Source organism: Oryctolagus cuniculus, chromosome 1, assembly GCF_051225735.1.
Source record: "Oryctolagus cuniculus isolate XC-2025 breed Fujian yellow rabbit chromosome 1, ASM5122573v1, whole genome shotgun sequence".
Lineage (NCBI taxonomy): Eukaryota > Metazoa > Chordata > Mammalia > Lagomorpha > Leporidae > Oryctolagus > Oryctolagus cuniculus.
Genome location: NC_142867.1, coordinates 217747464 through 217766083, shown reverse-complemented (window position 1 = coordinate 217766083; position 18620 = coordinate 217747464). Strand labels below are relative to the sequence as shown.

General features: G+C 49.4%; 1 protein-coding gene across 7 annotated transcripts in view; it reads right to left on the bottom strand.

Annotated features, from left to right (window-relative positions):
* The window catches only part of ZNF618 (zinc finger protein 618), a 183639-nt gene extending 165387 nt beyond the window's left edge, over positions 1-18252 (bottom strand). For 2 of the 7 annotated variants that reach the window (XM_051842734.3, XM_089319570.1), the window contains exon 1: positions 17877-18252. In XM_051842734.3, the coding sequence (XP_051698694.2) occupies positions 17877-17909 (33 nt within the window). In that variant the 5' untranslated portion in view covers positions 17910-18252. The remainder of the gene's footprint in view (positions 1-17876) is intronic. The other 5 variants (XM_051842741.3, XM_089319573.1, XM_051842755.3 and 2 more) reach the window with 3 other exon arrangements.
* Positions 18253-18620: the final 368 nt, after the last annotated feature.

Genomic DNA, 18620 nt, shown 5'->3' with positions numbered 1-18620 from the left:
GCCCAAGTGTTTGGGCACCTGCTACCCATGTGGGAGCCCCCAGATGAAGTTCCTGGCTCCTGGAAATAATAGAAATAATAGCTGAAATAGGGGTGGATATTTTTACCAATTCTGACTCTGTTGCCAGGTATTTCATATTACAAGCAATTCTACTGTGATGTGAGCACTCATGCACATACTGCCTGGTATTCAGGCACAGTAAGTATTTATGGTATGCACATTCCTGGGAGAAAAATTGACTTGTGAGGTAATGTAAATGTTTAACTTTCATCTTTCACCATCTTACCCATTTTTAAGCGTACAGTGTGCTAGTGCTAAGTACAGCTATGTCACTGCACAGGTCTCTAGGACACTTCCATCTTGCAAAACCTTTCTACTGAAGTCTACCCAGTGCACGACTTCTCATTCCCTTTTCCCCTAGCCCTGGCAGCCACCCGTCTGCTTTCTGTTTCTTAGGTATCTCATGAGGACAGTCATCTAGCCCATGTCATTCTGAAACTTCTTTCTTTCACTTAGTAGAGCACCCACGAGTTCATCCACGTGGTAGCATATGATAGGATTCCCTTACTTTTTTTTTTTTTTTTGACAGGCAGAGTTGGACAGTGAGAGAGAGAGACAGAAAGGTCTTCTTTCCATTGGTTCACCCCCCAAATGGCCACCATGGCTGGTGCACTGCACCGATCCGAAGCCAGGAGCCAGGTGCTTCCTCCTGGTCTCCCATGCGGGTGCAGGGCCCAAGCACTTGGGCCATCCTCCACTGCCTTCCCGGGCCACAGCAGAGAGCTGGACTAGAAGGGGAGCAACCAGGATAGAATCTGGCGCCCCAACTGGGACTAGAACCCCAGGTGCTGGCACCGCAGGTGGAAGATTAGCCAAGTGAGCCACAGCGCCAGCCTCCCTTACTTTTTAAGACTGAATAATAGGGGTTGGTGTTGTGACGTAGCAGGTATAAGCCACTGCCTGTGACAATGGCATCCCATATGGCCGCCAGTTCGAGTCCCAGTTGCTCCACTTCTGGTCCAGCTCCCTGCTAATGCACCTGGGAAAGCAGCAGAAGATGGCCCAAGTGTTCAAGGCCCTGCACCCCTGTGGGAGACCAGAAGCAGCTCCTGGCTCCTGGCTTTGGACTGGCCCAGATCCAGCCATTTGCAGCCATTTAGGAAGTGAACCAGCAGATGGAAATCTCTCTGTCTCTCTCTCTCAAACTCTGTCTTTCAAATAAATAAAACAAATCTTTTAACAAAGATTGAATAATAGTAAATTTTATATATATGATATTTTAAACATGTACCATATTTTGTTTATCCATTCTTCTGTCTATAGACAACCGAGTTACTTCTACCTTTTGGCTATTATGAATGCTGCTTAGCAATGGTGTACAAATCTCTGAGATTGTGCTTTGAATTCTTTCAGCTGAATACCAGAAGTGGGACTACTGGGTCATATGCTGATTCTAGGTTTAATTTTTTGAGGACCCACCATACTGTTCTCCACTGAAGGTGCACCAACAGTTGAGCTCCAATTTTTCCACATCCTCACCAACACTTATTTTTTTAACAATAGCCACACAAATGGATGTGAGGTGATAACATGGTTCTGCATTACATTTCTCTAATAATTGGTGACATTGAGCATCTTTTCATATCTTGTCCATTTCTACTTCTTCTTTGAGAAACGCCTGTTCAAGTCTGTCGCCCATTTTTCAGTAAACTTATTTGGCATTTTAGTTACTGATCTGTAGGAGCTCTTTCATGCAGTCCAGATGTTAATCCTTTATCATATGTATCTGATCTGCAAATATCTCCACCATTTTGTATGCTGCCTTTTCAATATCAATTCGGAATGTGGGCAAGTCTTTTGAAACCTGATACACACACACACACACACACACACACACAGGAATCTAAAACACAGAGCTATAAATATATTTAAAGGTAAATACTTTACTCAACCACCCATGATGTCACTAAATCACTTTACCTAGATTATTTTTAAGTGTCTAAAAAACAAAAACTGGGATCTAAACCACAGTCAATAGCTCTAAAATCCAAAGTGCTTTTAAAACAAGAACATAAAGAAAGACACAGACAACTAAAGAGAAAAATGGGCAAAACAGTAACAGGTAATTCATAGAAGACAACATGCAAATGGCTAATAAAAACAAAACAGACACTCCATCCTCCACCTCATTAATTTGCCTATTGAGTTATCAAAGATTAAAAATACTGGCAATGCCAGGAAAGCCAAGATGTGTCAAATGAGCACTCACCACCTCCTATTAGAAATGTTACCAGAAACTCCCATTCTGGGGGCATCTGACGGGACTCTCCTGGGGCCCCACAACCAGCCTTCCACAGTGATGCTCAGAAAATTACCATACAGATGAGAAACACCGACGGTACAAAGGTGCTTCTCACAGGGTGGTTTACAATAAGGATACACTGCAAACCACTAAAATTCAAGAGAACATAAAATTTGGGGAGAGATATACAGTGGAAATGCAGTGTAGTCAGCAAAGTAATAACAAAGATCTGTGTTCAGTGATGATGAAAGTCATCTTTGAGTCTAGAAGGAAAAAAGGCCAGCTACAGAACAGCATGTAGAATATAATCCCATTTGTGTAAAACTGTAATCATATATACTTAAATATGTAGAAATGGCTTGAATAATGTTCACCAAAATGTGAACAGTGGTTATCTCAGGAATTCAGAGGATTTTTTTAAGAATAATCCTCCTATTTTTCTGTCTTGCTTGAATGTTTTTGTAATGAACATGTTATTTGTATAGATGAAAAAAACTATTTTCACTTGGGAAAAAAAAAAAACACAAGTGGGGAATCAACTCTTGGAGAGTGATTTCACACTCAAAAGCCAGAATGCAGCCCTGGGCAGTGGTTAGGAGTCTGAGTTCAAGTCCTGGCCCTAATGCTAATTTGCTGTTTGACCTTGGGGAAGTTATTTAGCTTCTTCGTGCCCTTCATTTCCTCCCTATAAAACAGAAGAGATAATAACTCTGTATCATGCGGTTGTTTCGAGGATGAAGAGACTAACACTGAGCAGGTTTTCGATAAATACCAGTCTCTCTCCCACTCTGAACTCATTATTCAAAGTCCCCAGTGGACCTAGTACCTATTAGATGCTCAGAACATATTGGGTAAGGCAATGAGACAATGGATGAACAGTCACATGGAAGACACAGAGGAAGAGGTAATGCCAGAATGGGTGGGTAGGTATGGGAATGGATGGATGGATGGACGGATGAGTGAGTAGCTATATAGACTGACAGATGGACAGTAATGGCAGTCGTTATTTTGTGAAAATGGCCACACCAATGTATATCCCATTCTCTGTGCTCAATGTAATGCTGACACTCCTGGAAGAGACAGATGGAGTTGTTGTCCCTTCCTTTGACCTGGGGCACACCTTTGTAACTGCCTCACTCAATAGAGTGAGCTGAAGCTAAGCTGCATGGCTTTGGAGGCGAAGTCCTCAGAGAGGATGCTGCACCTGCCTGGCCGCCTCCCCACCCAGTACAAGCACCCATAGAGCCTCCAGATGCCATGTACCAAGTCTGGCCACGGAGCAGGCATTTAGCCCAGCGGTTAAGAGACCCACACTCCACTCTGGAACACCCGAGTTCAATTCCCAGCTCTGGCTCCTGAATCCAGCTTCCTGCTAATGCAGACTCTGCAGCAGATGATTGTGGTTCAAGTAACTGAGCTTCTGTCACTCACAAGGAAGACATGGCTTGAGCTCCTAGCTCCAAGGTAGGGCGCAGCCCTGGCCCTACTGCAGACATCGGGAAGTGAATCAACAGATGTTTTCTCATGTTTGTCCTCTCTCTCTCAATAAATAAATAAAAAATTTTTTGAAAGTCTGGCCATGTATGGCACATGTATGACACTTCCATGTTAGAAATATCACCACGTGGGGAGTAGGAGGAGATGCCTGAGCAGCCACAGCTATTTGAGTCTTCAAAACCCTGTCCCCAAACGTGACAGGGGAGAAGCCTTCAAGATGACTCCATCTCCAGCCACCATATGACCCCAACCACAGACAGACCCTGAGCCAGAAGCTACCAACTGAGCCACTCCGAAGTTCCCGACCTATAGAAACCACGAGAAACCACAAAGGACTTTTGTTTTCAGCCACTAGGTTTTGGTGTCAGGCATTTGACACTGTGAGGTGACCACATGCAGGTGGGTGGACCGCCACAGACTGGACGACTCCTACACAGGCAGCCCCCAAAACCAGCACCCTCCTAGGCTAGGTCATGTACCCCGTGTGCTCTGCACACCTCTCGTCTGTTCCCATGGCCTCCTGCTCACCCAGCTGGTCCAAGCCTCTCTCACTTTGGTTGTCTGACTCCAAGAGCCAGTCCTCCAAGCCCCGAACTCTGATTCACTGCCCTCCTGCCCGTGAACCTGACTGTGAACACACTCACAGCTCGTGCCTTCTCAGACACCTCCTGGCCCACCCCTTATTGCGTGGAGGACACTGAGACCCAAAGAGAAAAGGAACTCACTCCGGACTGCAGAGCAGGGTTCTTGCCCTGAGCCCAGGGCTGTCCCTCCTTCAACAGCCTGTGGGCTCCCAGTATCCCAAGAGTTCAGCCCTGGAGGCATGCTGTCAGGGCAGCCAGTGAGGCTGCGGGCCCTGGCTGGGACATGCCAGAGCTCTTGGCTCCAAGCGTACCTTACATCTGTCTGGGCATAAATTTGCATTTGGAATCCGGGAGGCCCCGATTCCAAGTATGTCAAATGTAATTAATTACAGCAAACCTTCTGCAACTGTTTTCAAACGCCGTATTAAAGGCTTTGTGTGCAGGAACACACAACCCGCTGGCCACAGAGGCTCCTGAAGAGCCAGGGATCTCAGGATCCTGGGCCCCAGCCGCGGCGTTGGGAGAGCAGCCGCCCAGGACAGCACGGATCAGACGGACCCACCAGAGCCAGGACCCACCAGAGCCAGGCCGAGGCCATCGGCAGCAGGATTTGAAGACCTGGCTTTGAGCCCCAGCCCAGTCGCCAATCTACATCCTGGGGAAGGCATGGCACCTTCATCAACTCTAAGATGGGATGACCCGTGTCTACACCTGCGAAGAGCTGTTGGGAGAGTCCACTTGCATTTCAACCCAACCCTGGACTTCTTTGACTTCTGACCCTCAACTCCCTCCTATTAAAAAAAAAAAAAGGGGCCCCTACTTTTTAGGGTGACTGTGCTAAATGAGCTAACAGCAGTGAACTGCTTACAGCCAAGTGCTGGGCATATAATAAGCACTCAACAAACGGGCAGTGATTCTACCTCAAGGGCAAAAACATGTATCCTGCAAAAATAAAGCAGAATAAATAAGAATGCAAAACTGCAGCCTTTTGATAAAAAGAGTTTCTGATTAAAAACAAAACCTTGTGAAGCTGAGTTTCCAACACGTGGCTCAAACTCCTTTCAAAACACCAGGGGCAGGATAAAGCCCTGGAAAGTTAGAGACGCTGCTGTTCCCACCAGGGCAGGGGCCCAAGTGCACCTCTCTGATCCAGGCTGAAAGTGAAGGAGCTGGACGACCTCCTGCCCTGCCGGCTATGCCCGCGGGGGTGTATGCCCTGTGTGGCCGTCCGGAAGCCACGCCACTCAATTCGTGACAGAGAGCAGACTCGCTCGGCAGAACGACAGCTTCCAAATGCCCGGGTCCCCGGATTCACAGCCCCGGATGTGACCTGGCTGTCTATGCCCAAAGCAGCCTTTGGTTCCAAAAGGCCCCAGTCCAAACTCAAAGGCCGACCCGATTTGCAGTCTCACGGCAGGCAGAAGGGCTGCCAGGGGCTATCTTTTAGATCTGCTTTGGCCCCTCTCGATGGATTTGCTGCCTTCCAAAATGTCTAACAAGCAAGAGGGAAATGATCAGATTTTTCGCCTGAATTTCTCATCTCACTGTGTGTGTGTGTGTGCCCTCCCTCCCTCCCCACCCCTCACAAACGCCCACAATTCCCTACACTCTAACCCCTTGGTTGTGCCTATGCCTATACCACCTCATCATCCTCTGTCCCGCGCCCTCCGTCCAGGGCCCTGCTGAGCCGCTGTGCAACCCTGAGCAAGCTCCCGCCCCTCTCTGGAGTTCCATCTCCTTGACTGTAGAGGGAGCAGGTTAGCTCAGATCAGCACACAGGAGGCCAACAGAAGCGCGCATTAGCCCTACAGGCGCTCTCTCGAATTCTCTCATGGCCACATTGTTTAAAAAGAAAGAAAGTGAAAAGAAATCATGAAATTCATTTAAAGAATACATCTTATTTAACCAATATAAAAAATATCGTCATTTCAATAAAGCGATTGCTTCTGTGATCTCTTACAGCCTTTAAAAGGCTGTGCGGATGGACTGGCCACATTTCAATGGCTCAAAAGCCACCTGTGGCTGGAGGTTACCAGCGTGTAATGGCTGGCCGGGGATTAGATCCTGTCCAGCTCTCCGACTTCTCAGATAAGAGGAGCAGCCCCTTGTAAATTCCACCTACAGCTTGCCCAGCACCGTGCGGGGTGGGGGTGGGGGGGCCTGCTTCCCTTCCCTGCTGCCTCCTTTCAGGCCAGTTTCAGTTTTATTTCAGATCACTTTCACTTTCTGCTTTCCCAGCATACACTATAAGAAACACCCATGTAAACACACTGAAAAACATTTTACAGTTATTTTTCCCAGCTGATGAAATTCAAAAAGAAGAAGAAGAAGAAGAAGAAGAAGAAGAAGAAGAAGAAGAAGAAGAAGAAGAAAGAAAGAAAGAAAGAAAGAAAGAAAGAAAGAAAGAAAGAAAGAAAGAAAGAAAGAAAGAAAGAAAGAAAGAAAGAAAAGCAAATTTCCCCAGCATCCAAAAATAGGCCTTTGTCTATTCTCTTGGGGCACTCCCAAGGCCCTGAGGTTGTCCACCTGGCTTGTAGAACTCTGCGCCCGAAGCACAGCAAAAATTCAAACTCCCAGCAACATTTCACTGGACCAGAAGTTTCCACCCTTACTCCACTGATGTTCCACAAAAATGCTGGGCAGATGGGAATCGGTCCGGCAGGATGGACAGCCCGGAGGTAGAACGGCTAACTCCTCTGGCGTGCTGTCCTAGACAATAACCCATTTGCCCAGCAAGGCAAAACAGCTTCTGACTTTGAACTTCTCCAGCAAACCACGAGCCTGGAGCGAGCCGAGGGCCTGCGGGAAGCTCTCTCCCTCGGCACGAGTCATTTGCACCCACGAGGGAGCTGCTGGGCTTTGTTCCTCCCTGGGGCTCCCCCACCAACCGATGACAGGGACTGGCCTTTGGGGACCCCAGGTCCGGCCCCGTCACGGGGCTGGCTTCAGCAGAAAGCAGTTTTTACTGTGTTTTCTATGGTAGACTGCGAAGCCACGGTGTCACCTGACTCCGTTCATTCTCTTGAGCTTATAGATGAAGCCTCGTTCTGCTTTGTCAGCCAAAATATTTATATCATTTTTCTGTCGACTCAATACTGTCCTCACCTCGGCCTCTCTCCTTTCCTTTTTCAGAAAAGGCGTTGTCGCCAACGCGTGTCTCCAGCTCTCTGATGGTGGGGTCAGTTCACGCGTGGGGTGCTCTTACAAGAAGCTTGGTGGGGGTCTAAGCATGGACTGCCCTCCCACTTCACAGATGAACAAACAGAGGCTGGGCCAGGGGTTCCCAGGGCCTGCCAGGGCTGCACCAGCTGCGAACAAGGGAGGAGGCCGGGGGGCTAAACCAAACTGGAGAGTTCGGACCGAGGGAGAGGCCACGGAATCTTTGGAATATTTCTAAACTCTACGATGGCAACAAGATAAAAATTCAACAAGCTAAGGAGTCAATTCATCTTCTGGGCGAACCAGTCTGTGCGTCTCAGTCTCCCCCAAGGTGCCCACAAATGACTCAACATGGCATTAACCATCAGAGATACATTCATACAGCTGTAAAAATTACACACATTACAAAATCACTGCACCTGCGGGGCTCCAGAGTTCAAAAACCTTCCCCAAACCTGTGATCTCCTTTCGTTTCTGCGAAAGATGACGGCCAGCCCATTTCGCACACACAGAGATGAAGACCAAGGAACTCGCCGTGGGCTTCAGGGCCAATCAGCAGCGTCACCATCCAGGAAGCCCAGGGCCTGGCTAGCTCATGTGCCCGTGGGGTGTACCCTCGCCCACGCCCAGCCACCAGCATCTCCCCTTTGAAACCTGATCACTCCAGGATCAGGCAGAGAAGCAGGTCATCCAGCCCCGGCTTTGATGACAGCCCCAAGGGTATCTAATTATAACAAGGAAGGGAGGAGCCAGGATTCTCTCGCTATTTCTCAAGACCAAATTAATTTTAATTCCTTCTGACAGTGTATGTGCATACAGCTAAAGCAGTGGTTGAGGAATTAAGAAATCTAAGGCTTTCAGTCTGATCTCTGCCTGTTCACTGAAGTTTTGGCATGTCACTCCACCTTCCTGCCTAGCCTCAGTTTCTCAGTGTGTATGTGTGTACGCGCATTGTGTGCACACGTGCTTATATGCACGTGAGGGAAGGAGGAGAATGACTGGGTCAGTGAGGATAAGTTGGCTTCACATCCCACCTGACTGACAGCAGTATACTATACACTCCAAAGCCATTCATTGGCCAGACCTGGTAGCAAAGACTGCCATGATCGATTAGTCATGTCTGCCACAGGTTCAAAAAGGGGGGTGGCAGTCTGTATGTTATGTGTTTACCATCCCTGGACTAGCTGTACAAATGACATGCTGCAGGTGGAAGGCCCTGGCACTTGACTAAGCTTTCTTCTCCCAAGGCTCCTAACCCTCCAAACCCTGTGTGGCATTATCATTGTCACCATTATTAGCAGGATCATCCCTACTTCACAGGTATGGAAATAAGGTGCAGGGAAATGAAACACTTTGCCAAACAGCACAAAATGGTCAAGGGGTGCAGGAGAGTTGCCCCTCCAACTTTGATCTGTTCTCTCTGCCCTTGGAATGTCACAGTGGGCTCCTGCCATTGGCGAGAGCCCCTCGGGTGGCTGTACAGAGGGACCACCCATTCACAGGCCCCCTCTTCCCTCCCACTGGCTCCTTACGCCTTTCAGAGGAGACACCCTCTGCAAAATCACATAGCGCAACAAAGCCGCCCTGGAAAGAGGCGTTAGGTGGGAGCTGCAGGTGTCTTCCCCGGGTGAAGCCACACCCTCGCTGCACAGGAAGAGAAGCCAAGCCCCCGGATAAGGGAGGTAAAAAAAAAAAGCAGAGTCTGGGGCTGGTGCCATGGCTCACTTGGCTAATCCTCCGCCTGCGGCGCTGGCATCCCATATGGGCTCCGGGTTCTAGTCCTGGTTGCTCCTCTTCCAGTCCAGCTCTCTGCTGTGGCCCAGGAGGGCAGTGGAGGATGGCCAGGTGCTTGGGCCCCTGCACCCACATGGGAGACCAGGAGGGAGCACCTTGCTCCTGGCTTCGGATCAGCCTAGCGCTGGCCGTAGCAGCCATTTGAGGGGTGAACCAATGGAAGGAAGACCTTTCTGTCTCTCTCTGTCTAACTCTGTCAGATAAATACATAAATAAATAAATTTTTAAAAAAAGCAGAGTCTGGCACTCCCTGGCACTCCACAACACCAGCACAAACGACACCCCACTCCCGCAACACCACAATGTCTGAGGCTGGGCGATGCACCAGCAAGTTTGTGACAGTTATCTGTTAATAACAAGCAGGGGAAATAGTTCCCTAAAGGAATCCATCTACCACCAGGCACATCCACAATTCAGAAACATGGACGTTTGGGGACATGAACACTGAGGACACCTGGTCTACCTTCCACTGGGATTCTGTGCTCACCTGTTGAGTGAGGCCATGCAGTGTTAAAAAGTCTGGTGTTGTAGGAAACTCACACACACACACACACACAAACCCACTCAGCAGATACACAGAATGGTCTGAGTTTTCTGCCATAAATTTTCCTTGAGCCTTTGGCATCTTACAAACAAGAATCCAACCAAAGAGGAGGTCTGATGCAGCATCAAATCACACACCCAGCCACTTCAGGTTATCATATCTGTGTGCCCAAGGTTCTGCAAGGAGCCCCTATGTCCACTTCTGGGCACTTGGCTAGGAGGACCAGCCCCTCCCACAAATCCTGGACACTGCGGGAGCCCTTCTCCAGCCCCAGGAAGGCAGTGCCGGCCTCACCACCCCTGCCGCTTAGCCATCGGAATGATGACCCCAGATGCCACCCCCATCATCAGAAAGACAAACTTTACATTAGTGGATGAGGAGAAACTTATGGTGAGAGGAACTTATGAAAACTTCCTCAAGACACATCAAGTCAAGGAGCGTCTTCCCGCCTGAGGACCCCTGTGCATGTACCATTTCAAGGAGCCACGGACCTCAGAGCCAGCTGTTAAGAAAAGGTGCCGGGGCCGGAGCTGTGGCATAGCAGGTAAAGCCACCTCCTGCAGTGCCGGAGTCCCATATGGGCACCGGTTCGAGCCCTGGCTGCTCCCTTCCAAACCAGCTCTCTGCTGTGGCCTGGGAAAACAGTAGAAGATGGCCCAAGTCCTTGGGCCCTTGTACCTGCATTGGGAGACCCAGAAGAAGCTCCTGGCTCCTGGCTTCGGATCAGCACAGCTCCGGCCGTTGCAGCCATCAGGAGAGTAAACCAGCAGATGGAAGACTTCTCTCTCTCTGCCTCTCTTTCTCTCTCTGTGTAACTCTGACTTTCAAATAAATAAATAAATCTTAAAAGAAAGAAAGAAAGGAAGGAAGGAAGGAAGGAAGGAAGGAAGGAAGGAAGGAAGGAAGGAAGAAACAAAGAAAGAAAGAAAGAAAAGAAAAGAAAAGAAAAGAAAAGAAAAGAAAAGAAAAGAAAAGAAAAGAAAGAAAAGGTGCCAGGGCCGCACTGTGGCATAGCAGGTAAAGCCACCTCCTGCAGTGCCAGCATCCCATATGGGCGCCAATTCTAGTCCTGGCTGCTCCACTTCCGATCCAGCTCTCTGCTGATGGCCTGGAAAAGCAGCAGAAGACGGTCCAAGTCCTTGGGCCCCTACACCCGCAAGGGAGGCTTAGAAGAAGCTCCTGGCTTTGGATCAGCCCAGCTCTGGCCGTTGTAGCCATTTAGGGAGTGAACCAGCGGATGGAGGACCTCTCTCTCTCTCTCTCTCTCTCTAACTCTGCCTTTCAAATAAATAAATAAACATTCAAAAGAAAAGAAAAGATAAGGTAAGGTACCATGGGGCCTTAACAAGACGCTGCTTTTGGCCAAATGGTCAAACCCAAATGAGTCACTCAAATTCGACTGATCTGAGCAATTTCCAAAAATCAAATTAAGTCATCAAATATGCATTGAGCTGCCGCTCTGTGCCAGACCCTAAAATGAAGAAGCCATGATCTCCACCTTCAGGGAATTCACAAATTGGCCAGAGAAACGGAGACACAGACCAGCAACTCTCTGGGTGGCCGCAGAGTTTGGGGAGTACCAGGAGCAGACACAGGGGGATTAACCCCACCCGGGGAGGTGGGAAGAGGCTCACAGAAGAGGAGGTGCAACTCATCCTAAGGACAGCCTCGTGGAGCAGAGATGAATGACAGAGAGGGCAGACAGGTGGGGGGCGCCCAGCGTGTGCAGCAGCTGAAAGGTACACGGTTCACCGTGATTAAGGTTTATGCCTTTTAAAGACTCTGCCACAGGCTCAGAAACAAATCCAGAAATATTCAAAGGAGCTGGAGCACCCTGGAAAGAAAGCCTGGAGAACACTTTGACAAGAAAGTTGTGTCCTGAGTCTGTTTTAAAACAACCAAAAAAAGTGAACACTTGCCATCAGGTGTTGTCTGCAGGACTCCAATCGCCCCAAATGCACATCCAGTGGCACATGCTGCCCCCTTCTAAAAACCTCTGCCAGGCTGGGTGCTTGCACTTCATTCAGTCCTCAGACAACCTTTCAAGGTCAAGATCATTACCCTCCTCTTTCCAGATGCAGAAGCTGTGGTTCCAAAAGCCGGAAGTGACTTTCCCAAAGCAACCCAAGGCTGACCATGCCATGAGGTTGGATTTCCAACTCTGGCCTGGCTGACCTCAAATTCAGCTTTCCCTTTTGCCAACTGGGGACGACTTCGGCCATTCCTGTGTGTCTGGGGAGATTTCCCAGGATTTCTAAGTTTTCACTTTGGAAATGGAACTTTTCCCTTCTGAGGCCCTCCTTTCCCTGGGACCCCGATCCTCGTCCTAGCAACTTCTGCCCTCTGAAATCTGCAGCCTCCTCTCAGCCTCACACTTCACCAGCACACAAGCTGCCCCGTGTCCTTTCGGAGTTTCTGGCCATCATTTGGCAATGTCAACTACGGTGTCCTGGCAGGAGATTCCCTTTGGGAAAATGAAGAGGGAGGGGTGGACCCCAGGAGCCAGGGGGAGCTGAATGGGTAGAACCTACCACCACTGCAGGCTGAGATGCCTCGCAGCAGTTGGGACGCAGGTAGGAAGTCGCGCCAGCAAAACCAAAAGACCCAAGAGGCACCGAGAACCTTTGGAGGCTAACCAGTAACCAGGACCAGACGGAACATCGGTCTGGCATGATACCATCTGAGACGGCAGCCACCGGCCACGCGTGGCTCCTGAGCACAGGAGCCGTGGCCACTCAGAACTCAGATATGCTGGAGGAGGAAAACACACATCAGATCACTAGACTACACCCCTCCCTCAAAAAGAATGCAAAATGCCACATTAATAATTTTTCATACGGATGGCACGTGGAAATGTCAGTATTGTGGACACACTGCATTAAATAAACTCTATTATTAAAATCAATGTCACCTGTTTCATTTTTTTAATATACTACTAGGAAATTTAAAATTACATACATGGCTTGTGTTATGCCACTTAAATTCTGTTTCTGTGGGATAGTGCTGGCCTGATACATTTAAACCATGAGGGAACTAAGAGCAATTTGGGGGCCGGCGTTGCGGTGCAGTGTGGCCACTGTCTGTGGTGCAGGCATCCCATGTGGGTGCTGGTTCAAGTCCCGACTATTCTATTTCCAATCCGGCTCCCCTGCTAATGCGCTGTTGCCGCCATCTGGGGAGTGAACCAGTGGAAGATGTCTTTCTGTCCCCACCTCTCTATAACTCTGCCTTTCAAATAAATAATTTTTCTTTTTTAAAAAAAAAGGGCAATTTTGGAATTCTGAAGGAAAGGTATGCACACAAAACTGCAGACACACACAGAGAACCTGATGAAAACTCGGCCCAGAAAGGAGCTCTCTAAGTCCAGAAAAGTCTCCCCAGCAATTTCAACTCAAGGTGGGGACTAGAAGTCATGGGGACAGGGATGCCGCAGCACCTTCCCAATCTCCAGGTAACACAGACGCAGCAAAAACACTGCCTTCCAACCAGCACCTGCCCTTCCAGCCTAAGCCGAGCCCCACAGGCTGGGGGTGGGGCCCGAGCACCCATGCAACGGAGTCTTCTTCCAGGGCAGCCCCTGAGCCAAGCTCAACCAGAGGACCAAACACATGGCACAAGACCCCTGCCTCACCAGCGAAATGAAGGAGAAAATAAAGTCTCTGCGACACACAATGCAGTCCCCCAGCGGTCCACCAGGGCGGCGCACCTGGCAGGAGTCCTTGCATCCCACATCTGCAGATATAAACAAACAAGTTCCCTGAGACAATCCCTACCTGCGCCCTGTGCTCTAACTCTGCTATTTTTGTTCTTCTATCTTCTATTCTTAAAAAAAAAATGCTGACTGTGGCTCACTAAGTTGATTTCACAACCCACTAATGGGCTGTAATTTGAGGTCTAGCTGGGGGGTGGTAATTAAGAGGTACACGCCCCAATCACATTCACTCTGCTATCTGACCATGGCACCCCTCTCTCCAGCCTATGGGAGTCCAGATGTGGCCTCGGAATCCTTCTCAACACAGGGATGGGGGCAGCTACAAATGAACCACAAATGAAACCCACTGGTTACAAAGCGTTCGTTTCCTAAAAGCAGCACCCCTGGAGGCTTCGAGGGAAAAAGTGATTGGCCCAAGGTCACCCAGCAAGACCCTGGGTGAGCTGGGGCTCCGGAGGACCCACGCGCAGCCACTTCTGCCCATCATCACCAGGGAGGAGACACGAGTGACGTGAAACATCCGAGCTCACGGCCACGCCAAGTCAGCTTGCACACCACAGCGGAACACGGCCAGGAAGTTCTTCCCCAAACCCACCAACCAGAGGGAAGGAGTCTGGGCTGAGAGACGGCGGCGTGCCAAGGGCTGAGTCAAAGTGAGAACTGTATGTGACTCCGGAGCAGCGTCAGAGCTGCCATTGGCTGTTTACTTTCGAGGACCAGACTGAGGTCAGCCTCACACTGACCAGCCATCTTCCGTGGCTTCCCTTCTACACCAGCAAGAACCCTTGTTCAAGTTCACCTCCATGCAGGGCTGAACATAGAAGCAAACCCTTTATCCTAGCTTGGGCCCACGTCAAGCTATAAAGCAGGCCCTTGAAATTTCAAACCTTATTAGAAGGGGGAAAAAAAAAAAAAAAAAAAAACTCCTTAGGCAGAAAAGCAAAACATTAAGTAATAAGAGTCTCCACTGTGAAACTAAATATAAATGACCCTTCACCAAACTAACTCAGCCCATCATCAAATTACCACCCCTCGAGTCCAATTTGCCACATCTTCCCCCCAATATTGTGAGAGGGTGGCGAGCACACACACAAATCAAAATTAGCTCCTGTCCCCAGTTCTGGTCACACCGGCATCTCAAACAGGAGGTGCGAGACAGGGGGCCCAGGCAGACCTCCATCCAGAGGGGGACACCCATAGAAACAAAAGGAGACTGGCCCCGCCCCCGCCGGACCAGCATGCACCTCTGCTTCCTTTACAACAAACATGACCAGAATAACCAATTTAAAAAACAAAAAAGCACATCTAGAAAAACAGAAATGATTTTTCAATTTCTACCCATGGGTTCCCTAGAAACCACAGACGAGAAAACAAAATTTCTGCAAAATGGATGAGAAATACTCTTGAGTTGTGTGTCAGGAGATCCAGGCCACACAAAGGGATATGCTGCAATTATTTTTATTCCTGGCACCAGAAATAACCTGTTATCTGCAACCCTGAGTTGTGCTCAGTGGCCCCTACCTCGAGCCACCCGGCCCTGGCCAGGCCTCCCACCTCAGGAGGTCTCCAGAGCCCCTTGGAAATTAGAAATTCCTTGACCGTCCTAGGAATCGGCCTAAATAATTCAATAGAAAAAAAATTTTTTTAATTATGCTATTTAAAAAAAAAGCAAGCTCATTCCAAATATGTCAGAATGTGGCCAGTCAGCCCCGCAAGATTTCATTACTTAAAAATAAAATAAAATAAAATAAAACCCCCCAAATGCAATGGCGATGATGAGAAATGTCGAACCTTGGCCACCGTCGAATGTGAGTCATCGCGTTCCTGTCCCCTTAGAATTCCCAATTTCCGCAAAACAGGGTTAGGAACCTATGACCTGGGGCCACTGATTCTTCTGAGACAGCACAGGGTTTTGTATCCTTGCCTAAGGGAACCCTCCCACCCATAGGAGCCCACCCTGCATGTATTACACATAGACTCCTTCTGAGCCGGAAAAATTGCAACTTTTTTTTTTTGGCCCAAAATCTCCAGCAAGTTCAACCAGATACTAATTTATCCCAAATAACCCTTCACCTTCCAGTGAGCACCTTTTTCTCACCTGTCAAATTTCAACCCAGTCAATATTGGCCTTCTGAAAAAAAAATTTTTTTTCTTGTTGTTGTTTTACCTTCATTTGATTCATTTTACAGTCAAGAATTCCACATCAAATCCTGCTGTCACAGATGCTTTCATATTCTAAACACAGGTACCCTTGCCTTTGGCTTTTGTTTGTAGTTTTTTTTTCCCCTTAAAAAAATAAATTTTGCTGCTAAAATCAGCTGAGTGGGAGTTTTACCCCATTCCTTCAGCAAAATGTTTCACCAGGAAAGAGGGCTCCGATTGAGAATCTCTCTCTGTGCCTTGCCCCCTTCTATCTTTCTTTCTTGTTAAGTCAGTAAAATTTGTTGGTTTTTTTGTATGTGTGTGTGATCACAAAATCCTCCCCCCCCAAAAAAAAAAAAATGATGTAGGCCAATGGATTTTTGCCCCCTTTCAAAGTCATCAAATTTGTTACAAATACTCAGTGTTAATGAACTACCAACTCCTCCACATCACAATCAAAGAGGCCTGGAACCAATCTGGATTTAAAAAAAAAAAATAACAAATTTTTCAAATTGGAAGAGTGAACAAGACAGAGAAGGAAGAATTTCCTCCCCACCAAGGACTCCTCAACCCTTGTCTTCATCAACTGATTCGGTTCACGTCATAAAAAATGAGCTTCTGTGAATCCACTGTTAGTTTTTTCATAATAATGTTAATTATGCATATCTTATTTTAATGGCGGTCTCTCCTACAAATCTGTGGGCTACTCAATTGGTATACTGGATGAATTTACATTTTTTCCACTGAATATTGTTCAAAAAAGGGCTCCTGGCATTTTCTGGATAAAACAACAAGAAAGAAATGCCTACACCTTTCAGGAAACAAAATCAGAAAACAATCTTAATTATTCCATCAAAACAAAACACACAGACACACACACACATACACACACACACAAAACCCAGTAAATGCAGAAAAAAGAAAGGCAGAATTTCACTCGAACTTTTCCAGTTTCTGTTTTTCTTTAGAATCTTGAGATTTATAGGCAGCAAAATGTAAATGCAAAATTTAAAAAAAAAAACTACAATTTTTGGGTGTGTCCAATGGCAACATTTTAGGGTCTATTTTCTCTTTGAAATCCCTCCTTCTTGGGAATAGAAAAACTTTAAATATTGTCAAATGGTGAAATTAGTCTTTTTTGCCCGCTGAGCTACCCAAGTTCCAAATTACAATGAAGTACAATTTCTAATTGCTTCATAAAGCCAATTCCCCCAGTTTTCCCTAAACTCAATGATCTCCCTCCTTTCCTCATTCCAATTAGTTTTTTTCTCAAACTAAAATGACTTGGGCAGTCCAGCTGACTTTGCTTTTAGGAGGTTTTTCCCTTTTTCCCCTTCAAGAACTGAATTCATTCAAATTCCAGCTTAATTTTCATTTACATATTATCTGGATTTGGCTTCAGAAATAAAAATTGTCCCCGCGTTCCTGGAAAGATCAAAGGGGAAATTTTCACCCCCCAAAAAGGAAAAAAAAAAGAATCCCTTCGCCCTCCACTGCTTTGCAGGGCAAACTTTCGAAAAAATAAGAAATAAAAAATATTTCTTTTCAATTTTAATTTCTTTTTTTATTTACAAAATAGTATCCTCTAGGTGGCGTCGTTTTAATGGGAAAAAACTACCGTTTGAAGAAAAATTAGAAAAAAAAATTGAGAAAGGGAAATATGGCCTTAAAAAAAATAAGATTGTAGCAAAGACGGGGGGAGGCCCGAAGGAAAACCCTCCTGGGGGGTCGTCGGGGACCCCGAGCGCGGACAGGGTCGGGGGAAATTGCCAATTTGAGGGGGAGGGGGGAGAGCTGGAAGGGGCTGCATTTTTGCAAAATGTGAATTGTCCAAACTGAAATGGCTGCTCTGTCCTCTCGTCGCTTTGTTTTCTGGGCTCCGGTCCGAGCCCGGGGCTGGCGGGGGCGCCGGCTGGGGGCCCGCCGCGGCCCCCCTCGCCACCCCCGCCCCCCGTCGCAGCCCGCAGCGCCCCGGGGGGGTGCTCCCCGGACCCCGAGCCCCGCGCTGGCGCCCACAAAAAGCCCGCAAACGCGCCCAGGCACTTTGCATTCTGCAAATCTTGCAATGAAGTGGCGCAGCGCCCCGGGCCCCGGCCCCCCGAGGCCCCCGCGCGGTGCATGCCCCCCGGCCCCCCGTCGTACCTGCGGAGCCGCCGCGCCGCCCGGCTGGTTCATGGGTCCGTGCGGGAGGAGGCGGCCCCGGCGCGTCCTGCTCCTCCCGGGCCGGGCTGCTGGTGCGCGCACAATGCCGCCGCCGCCGCCGCCGCCGCTGCCGCCGCCGCCGCCGCCGCCGCCGCTCCCTCCTCCGCCCGCCCCGCTCAGGCCGGGGGGGCGGGGGCGCGGGGGGCGCGCGGGGGGGGCGCCGGCCCTCGCCCCCACCCCCGGCCCGCTCCGGCCGCGCCGCCGCCGCTGCCGCCGCCGCCGAGCCGCCCCTCGCGGGGCCGCCGCCGCCCCCCGCCGCCCTGCCCGCCCCCGGGCCGGCCTCGCCGCGCGGCCCGCGAGCTCCGGGCCTCGGCCTCGGCCTCGGCGCCGCCGGCCTCCGCGCCGCACACAAAGCCGGCCGGCCCCGGGGCGCGCCCGTCCGCCAGCCCCCCGGGCCGCCGCACGCCCGCCCCCCAAACTTTCCCGCGCCGCGCCCTGCCCTGTGCGCGCCCCCCACGCCCGCCCCGCGGCGCCCCGCGGCCTCCAGCCCTTCGCAAATGTCATGTGCACGGTGGGAGAAAAGTTTGGGGAGCCGGCTCCTGGCGGAGCGCAAGGGGTTAATAGGAACTCTGCACCCCCTCCCACACCCCCCCCAAAAATGAGATGGATTTTTACATAAAAGTTCTGCAGAGCTGGCCTCGTGGAAGCCTGGCAGGCGGACCGGGAGTGTGGCTGTTGGCCCTG